The sequence below is a fragment of the Physeter macrocephalus genome, chromosome 15, assembly GCF_002837175.3.
Source record: "Physeter macrocephalus isolate SW-GA chromosome 15, ASM283717v5, whole genome shotgun sequence".
Lineage (NCBI taxonomy): Eukaryota > Metazoa > Chordata > Mammalia > Artiodactyla > Physeteridae > Physeter > Physeter macrocephalus.
This window is the reverse complement of record NC_041228.1, coordinates 14,858,647-14,867,272: the sequence shown is the minus strand read 5'-3', so window position 1 is coordinate 14,867,272 and position 8,626 is coordinate 14,858,647. Positions and strand designations below refer to the sequence as shown.

General features: G+C 33.0%; 1 protein-coding gene across 1 annotated transcript in view; it reads right to left on the bottom strand.

Moving 5' to 3' along the window:
- Positions 1 to 3,048: 3,048 nt before the first annotated feature.
- The window catches only part of TMEM65 (transmembrane protein 65), a 45,175-nt gene continuing 39,597 nt past the window's right edge, over positions 3,049 to 8,626 (bottom strand). Inside the window, exons 5-7 of the mRNA XM_024129418.3 lie at positions 7,778 to 7,820; positions 5,799 to 5,904; positions 3,049 to 3,646 (exon numbers count right to left, since the gene is read on the bottom strand). Of these exons, the coding sequence (XP_023985186.1) occupies positions 3,545 to 3,646; positions 5,799 to 5,904; positions 7,778 to 7,820 (251 nt within the window). The 3' untranslated portion in view covers positions 3,049 to 3,544. The remainder of the gene's footprint in view (positions 3,647 to 5,798; positions 5,905 to 7,777; positions 7,821 to 8,626) is intronic.

Below are 8,626 nucleotides of genomic sequence, written 5' to 3'. Positions count from 1 at the left end.
CCCGATACGAAATAGGGATGATAACAGCACCAACTTAACATTGTTATTACAGTGATTAAATGTGATTATGTATGTAAAATACTACAGTACAGAGCAACAAATAAGTACTTAATAAAAGGGAGCTAACATTATATTTACCATCATCATCACCATTGACAACATCATCATCTCACTCAGGCTCCACAGATTGTTTTCTAATATTTCCCAAATAATTTATGGTAAGACTGACTATCTAGCTTCTAAGAAGCAGCAAATTAAAGAAGCAGCAAATTAAAGAGAGAGAGAGCAATTGCCAGAAGTGACAGCAGCAAAAAAAATGGGAGGAAAATGAAAAACTATAAAAACCAGATTCCCAAGGTACTGCATTATAGCACAATAACAATGTCCATAAAGATGACATTTAGCCACTAAGAAAAAGATTACATTATATTACATTTAATACACTCATAAGATGGCAAGAAAATATAATTCTAAAATTAGGAAGATTCACTTCAAAATGGTTTACCTGAACTTCTGGTATAAAAGATAAACTTTTACTACCTTCAAAATTCATCTTCTGGAAAAACAGAGCAAAGTAAATGAGGCGTTATTATATAGAAGGCTTGGATATCTCTGCTGTAAATAAATACCCATCAGTGTAATTTTCGCCAATCTCTCTATCTAAAACTTTTTTGACATCCTATTAAAGACCAAATTATCTCAATATGGGAATCATCCTTCTCTCATAATGTGTAATGTTGTATCTTAAGTGTGGACTTCAGGGAAATGCTAAATAGTTCCATTTTACTGTCTCAGTGTCATTGCTACAACCCTGTAACAAATCTGCATTTATTAATCCTATTTCTTTTAAGCTACAGAATAACCAGGGTTTTCTGAGATTAGGAAGAAAATCAAATTTCAAAATCAAAACCACATTCCAAAATTTCTTAAAAGGTATTTTTCTTTGTTCAATTCCTTTGTAAAAACATTGGTCGCCATTTAACATACAGTGCCAACAAAATGCACCTAATTTACATGCATAAACAAGTCAATAAATCATAATACACAGACAACATGAATCTCAAACGAAGAGTACTGACACAGCTCATGTTGCATTTAACCATAGTTATAGTTGCTCCCAAAAAAGAAATAGCTAATATGAGAAATAAGAATTCCAGTTTCAATCTGAAATAAAATTCCTCGTGACAAGTAATATGAAACAATGATTATATGAAGTCATTATCTTAAAGGGAACCATTTTTCAGAAGTCACTTTGTGCAAAGCACCATACTAGTATAGAATAAGATCTTGAAAAAAATGTGTACCTTAGGTTAAGGACAAAAGGGCTCCATTTTTTTTTTAACTAATTTCCTGAATGATGCAAATTTTTATTGTGTCCATAAATTAAAATACTTTTAAATATGAAGGTTATATATTCCATATTTTGACATTTTAAATAATTCTACAGACGCTCAGCTAAAAAGATTCTGTAGTACTGGGTTATTTTCACGAGCAAAAAAATGAAAGCACTAATCAAAAGCCCTTTCTAAACTCATAGGCAAAATTTCTGGATATGGGATTTAATTAATAAAAAGAAAATTTAAGCACCACAATAAAATACGTTTTTAGAGAACAGAAAGGACTGGCAATACAGTTAGGGACAAAAGCACTTAAAACATTTACCCCCCCAAAAAATTCTTTTTTTAAAAAATAATCACTCTAATCCTATCATCTGCAATAATAAAAAAAATTTTGGTGTGTCTGTGGTATTATGTGGAAGATACAAACCACAGTTCTATTTAAAATGTTAAGTTTTATAATTCTAATTTGATCAAATGAGACTGTCATAGTATTTGTACATAATAATGTTATATATTTATTTTTATATTCTATGATTTATTTTTTCCCTCAAATATCTATGATTAAAGGATACCACTAAAATCATTTTGAAGTACACAGAAGAGAATTTATGACAAATTGCCTTGTGAGAAAAAACAGCTCCTCTGAAAGTAAGACCTCAAAGTAAATATGTGCAAATAAAACTTTAAAAATAAGGTAGCTGTAAATAGAGCCATCTTTAAGTTTCCATTCTTTTGCATCTATTTAGCAAAATAAATAATTTCAGTGGCCCAAATAGTAACTTTAACTTCTGTTTTTCTCCTCCATGATGTGTTCAACAACTCTACAATTATACAATTAAGAGTAATTTTTTAGCCTGTGTAACAGACCACATGCTAACAAACTTTAAGGGTTCATAAAATTAAAATTTTTGATTCACAAGTATAGATATGAATCCTATCTATGCCTAAATCAGATACACAAGACTGGACATAGGTAACTTCAATCTAAAATATGATTTAAACACCACAAAAAAAGAAAAAGGACCAAAAAAGGGAGAAAGAATTTCTCCTCATGTCTTTTGACCACTAGGCTATATATAGCAAAAAGCAAAATATAAAATATTTATTTTTCACCTCAAAAGAAGTTATCCAGAAATAAAATCCGCTAAAGAAGATATAACAATGTCAAAATTATGAGTACTCAAACTCATTCAATTCAGATGAGAAGACATGGGGCGGGGGGGTGGAAGCCTTCCCAAACAGTATTATTTGTATTTTATTAACCTTACAAATATCACCTCAACTTCACCACTCATACCATAAACCTTCTTGACAGTTTCCATTTTATACTTCTGTGAAAAAAAATTTTTTTAGCCTCTTAATTTTCCAAGTGTCATGTCAAACCCCTTACTTCACACCTTAATTCCACAATCCCCATTAAAAATACTCTAAAATAATGACTTTCCCTTAGGAGTCAGAAATCACTATGTAATTATTCAAAACTGAGAAATTAAATTGGTAAAAAAACCAACTCAAAATAATACACTTGTTAACATATATGGTTTTATGTAGTAGGGAGACCACATAATTGTTCATCCTGATTAATCTCCGGCTCTTGAGACAATAAGGTCTGAAAATTAAAATGAGTGATAGGTACTTAGAATATTTAAAGTCTCTGTCCATTTTGAATAGATGTGAGAGTTTTTTTTAAATGACTGAAATTATATGATTGTAAATGTTTACTGTGAAACAGTACAAAATTGATGTTGCCAAAAAGAGTAAAAAAAAATATTTAACTGATGTTAAACATCTTAAGTAATCTGGAAAAAATCTTAAGGTTGAATTGTAACTATAAGGGAACAACAACAGAAAATGCTTTCATGCATGTACACATGGTAAGTAACAAATAGGCAAACCCCAAGTCAGCACAGCACAACAATGACTGATACTTAAATGATATTTTGGTATATAAAGAAAGAAAATGAAAAGGTAAAATGTTGACTGCCATTGATGAAAAAGCATTTCAACAATTTACACAAAAGTTTTTTTAAAAAGATGTCCTAAGAAAACCAAGCCACAATAAGTTAGTGTTTTCCATAATACATGCTGAATTAGTTGATCCCATATCTATGCACTGTTACTGTCTTAATTCCTAAATGTTGTGACAGCATATTTAATAATTGAGGTACATTAGTTTACATCTTTTTATAGGTATCCTAAGAGAGTTAATTTTTCTTTTCCAGTTTTTCATCATCTTCACCTCCTCCAAAGAAAATCAAAGGAAACATTCCTAGAATGCAGCCAATAGTCACCCCAACAGCTTTGCCCTATGGAAACAAAAGAAAAGATTTTTTTGACAGTTAATTTACCCCTGTAAGAGGAATCCTTGCTTAAGTATCTGATAAAGATTAAAAATTACTATGTACTATAAAATTCAACTGTGACTGTATTTCTTTTGATCATAGTAACTTAAATATAAAAATAATGTACAAAAGGTTCTAGAACAAATAATATGTAAAGTTCAAAGCAACAAGGAAAAAAAAAATTTTTTCAAATTGCCATAAAAATAACATTAGAGGGGCTTCCCTGGTGGTGCAGTGGTTAAGAATCCACTTGCCAATGCAGGGGACATGGGTTCAAGCCCTGGTCCAAGAAGATCCCACAGGCTGTGAAGCAACTAAGCCCGTGCACCAACTACTGAGCCCGCATGCCACAACTACTGAAGCCCGCACACCTAGAGCCTGTGCTCTGCAACAAGAGAAGCCACTGCAATGAGAAGGCCGCGCACGGCAACAAAGAGTAGTCCCTGCTTGCCGCAACTAGAGAAAGCCTGCACGCAGCAATGAAGACCCACCGCGGCCAAAAATATATAAATAAAATAAAAGAGAAGCCACTGCAATGAGAAGGCCGCGCACGGCAACAAAGAGTAGTCCCCGCTCACCGCAACTAGAGAAAGCCCACGCACAGCAATGAAGACCCAATGCAGCCAAAAATAAATAAATAAATTTATTTTAAAAAATAAATTAACATTAGAGAAGTATTCAAGTAGAAAAACACTTTTTAAAAATGTCAGAGATAGGAAGAAAGGAAATATCTCACCAAGTACTCTCAACATATTTGGATTTACTACCCTTTGTATATATTCCTTTTCAATATTTATGCCCATGTACACCTAATTATATGTAGGTTTAATCATTATGTAAACATAGCTTTGTTTTCTGCCTATTCCTTCCCCCCACCGCCACACATGTTATAATAAACTTTCCAAACTGTTTCATAAACTTAATTCAAAAACTTCTAAATTCCACTGAATTGATGGGTCTATAATCTACGTAAAGCTCTTTTTTTTTTTTTTTTTTTTCCTCCCGGCCACACCACGTGGCTTGTGGGATCCTTGTTCCCTGAGCAGAGATTGAACCCGGGCCCCATGCAATGGAAACACCGAGTCCTAACCACTGGACCACCTGGGAATTCAAGCTCTCCTTACCATTAAAAATCATTGCTAGTTTTTCACCACTGCAAATGACAGAACAATAAACATTTCTGTGTATCGTTCTTCCTCAATGATTTATTTAAAAATCAAATAATATGAATATTTGTGCATAACCATAGGATACTGCCATGCTATCTATTCTAGACAAAACTGCAAATATGTGTATACCCATTGCAATATATTTATATGTATACGTACACACAATTCTTCTGCGATCTCACCTACATTAAAAAAATTGTTTTTAATTTTTATAAATGATTTTGAAATGATGCATTCCTATGGTGACTATTAAGGTTATACACTTTTGAATTAAGTTTTATGTCTTCATACAGACATTTACTGAGAATCTACAAAGTACCAAACTCTATGCTAGGTACCAGGGAGACAGACAGGGTCCAGGCAGATGCAGTCTGTCTCTCTCCACTAGGAACTTCCAGTTAGTTATCATGCTTTTCTACTTGCTAGTCAATATACTTGGAATTCTCTCATTCACCTAGTAAATGTCTCATCAATAATTTCAAAATAAGCTTAGATCTAATACTCACCAAGAAATCTCCACACCAAAAGAAATTTCTTTCCACAAAGAGTTAATTCTTTTCCTGGTGCTTCTGCTATATCTGGTGCATAATTCTATTACTGAATATGTCACACTAAATTATAATTTATTTAATATGTCTGGTTCCTTACCTACACAATCCTTAAAAAGAACTATAGTCTGTTACTCATTTTATGTCTTTCAGTCTCAGCACATAACTGATACTCCTCAACAGTAACTGAATCATATAAAGAATTTTTCAAAAATCAAGTACACCTACAAAAAATAGTCAATAAAAAATTACTGCTTTTTTGAACCTGCCAAGGCTTGGACAGTTTTTGTTAAAAATTCCACTCAAGTCAATTTTAGTCTCAAATTTCTCAAGGGACTGAATACAGTGTCTTGCTCTGGCTACCCAAATTCACCGTCATAAGCCATATAAAGTACTCACCAAATGTGTAGTAACACGTGTTTGCCACATGTCAACTTGCTTTGGTGTGAGATCAGGAATTGATAGGCCTAACCTGGAAGCCAAAGCTTCAACATAGCCTGCAAGTCTTTAAAAATACAAGAGGACAGAATATAAGTTTTTAAAGAGACACACAATGTCCTCACATAGGAAAAACTAATTACTACAAAGATAAGATAATTCTATACCTGTAATTGGCACTCTAGAAATGGTATAAACATTCTTTTACAACTTTCATCTTCATTGTGTATAAATATATTTGGTTTAAAAATTTTCAGACTGACATATTTAATACACAGGTAAATTAATTAACTTAGAGTAATTATTCTCTACAATTACCTTAAAAAGAACAATTCAAGGTATATAAAAATTTTTACAACACTTATAATTTATGCATTTATTCCAAATTCAAAGCAAAGCACTTTAACATATAAGTTAATAACTATCATCAGAAAACAAAAATTTCCAAAATTTATCAGATTGATATACTAAGAAAAACAGCCTACAATTCTCAGGGCAATTTCAAGTATTTATCAATTCTAAGTTGTCATTGCTTATTGGATACAATCTTAGTTTAAGAACTGTAAGAAAGAAAAAAAATTGCCAATTAAACTATGCATATCATCAATTATAAGATGGATCCCAATGTCAGATATGTTAAGTTCTAAAAACCTGTGCAACTAAGATTAATAAAATGTGGTTTATGCTATAAAATATGCTAATGCTATTTTTAAAAGGCAGAGGAGAAGCAGTTCTTAAATATAAGACTCCCAACAAATCTTTATCTCTAATAAAAACATAATTGTTTAATGATACAATCTAAAACCAAATGGCCTTAGAGATCTATTAGATCATTTGATTCCATTAAATATAGAAAGCTATCACAGTAGCTATATAATATTATCATTATTAACCTTAATGTTGGAAACTGGGAAATGGAATGTTTAAGGGGTAATATCATTATAGGTTTATGTCAGGAATTCCAGGAATATAAAATTTCTGCTTCGGCCCAGAACAAAGAAACTGTGTTTTTAACATTAGCTTTGGCCCCAAACTCCAGTGCAGAAGTCTAATAAATAGAGTTAGGTCATATATAAAGCTGCTTTTCTCCAGATTATAGGGCTAAGCAGACCTCTACTAGACCCAGATCCAAATCTCAAAACTTACCATTCTAATGAACCAAAAAAAGAAGAAACAGAACCGAAGACTGAGCAAGAGAAAATATGTTTATCACAAAAATTAATGCCAACTTCGTCTAATTTATACTTCCCAGGCTTCCCCAAGCTCAGGAAGCAGCCCAGGCCATCTGCCGCTTAGAAGAGAGAATGTAAAAACAGAAAGAGAGAAAGCTGGCCTTTTCCAAGTAGGCATCCTCAGTTTGTTTCATCATTCCTGCCACATGGAATAAAAAGAGCAAAAACTAGCCAAGTCCCTGTATGTTTTGGCCATTATTCTCTGAAAATTCCTCTCTCTAGAAAACATGCCCAGTCAGTATCCTCACATTTGAGCCATATTTCTTATCTTTGGGTTTAGTGGGAGGAGGGTGGGGGTGAAATAATGATAGGGGTTCTTACTTTTAGTCCTGTCTCACCCTTGGAAATGTTTATAAAATACATATAAACACTTCAGTAAATGAAAATTCAACTTACCTTATGGTAGTTTTAGAAAAAAATTTTGCACATATCAGAATTGCTTGAGAAGATTATTAAACACAAATGTCAGGGTCCCATCCCCAGAGACACTAATTCTCCATGACTGGGATGTGAGCGAGACATCTATATTTGATGCACACCAAAGATTTAGTGCTATTGATTTAGAAACATTAAAGTTAAAAATTTAGTTATAAAACACACATGCAAAAATAAATGTCCCTTTTAAAAATCCTTCTCAATTAAAGGAGAATGTAAAAGAGAAAGAGATCAAGTACACACATGCACAAATGAATAAATGAATGAACTTACCCAAGACCAGCTAAATCTGACACAAGGTTTCCCAAAGCAGCAGCTAAAAAAATGAAAAATGGACAAGTGAATTATTACATAGAAGTCAGAAAAATCAATAAAGCACTGGTCTGGAAGAGTTATCACATTTCTAAACTACAATGACAATATCCAAAGTAGTTCATTCGACAGCTCTGAATCTTGAGATCTCCAAAATAGAACACAATATTTCTGAGATTATAGTATTCTACCTCCATCAAGTAGTAGGTTTTTTCTAATGTGGCAGCCAGTTTCCATTTTGGTTTCAGTATTAAAACACCTGTACAATATTTCGTAGTTTAACTTTCAGATAATATTTAAGGGAATTTGAATACTTGAAAGTTAAAAGAGTAAAGCTATATGTACAGCTATGACATTCAAGAAAATCAAGGAGAGGAAATGTCTCTTTCATTAACTCATCTACTTCACGTGTTTCACAGGATAAAACAACACAGAATCATTCCCAAATGTCACCATCATGAAGAGTACAGTGGTATTTGGGGGGGAAAGAAGGAGATAGAACCAAATTAGATTTTCAATCTTGTATTTCCTTCCTTGACTTTTCTGCCCAACTTGAAAATAAATAATTTGATAGAGAAAAAGAGTAGGAAGGTTTTAGGGTAACACTGAATTAAGAGAAAAAAATTTTTAATATAGTCAATCTAGTAGATTATTGTTACCCATTAACTAACTTAAAGTACCTTGGGCTTCCCTGGTGGCGCAGTGGTTGAGAGTCCGCCTGCTGATGCAGGGGACACGGGTTCGTGCCCCAGTCCGGGAAGATCCCACATGCCGCGGAGCGGCTGGGCCCGTGAGCCCTGGCCGCTGAGC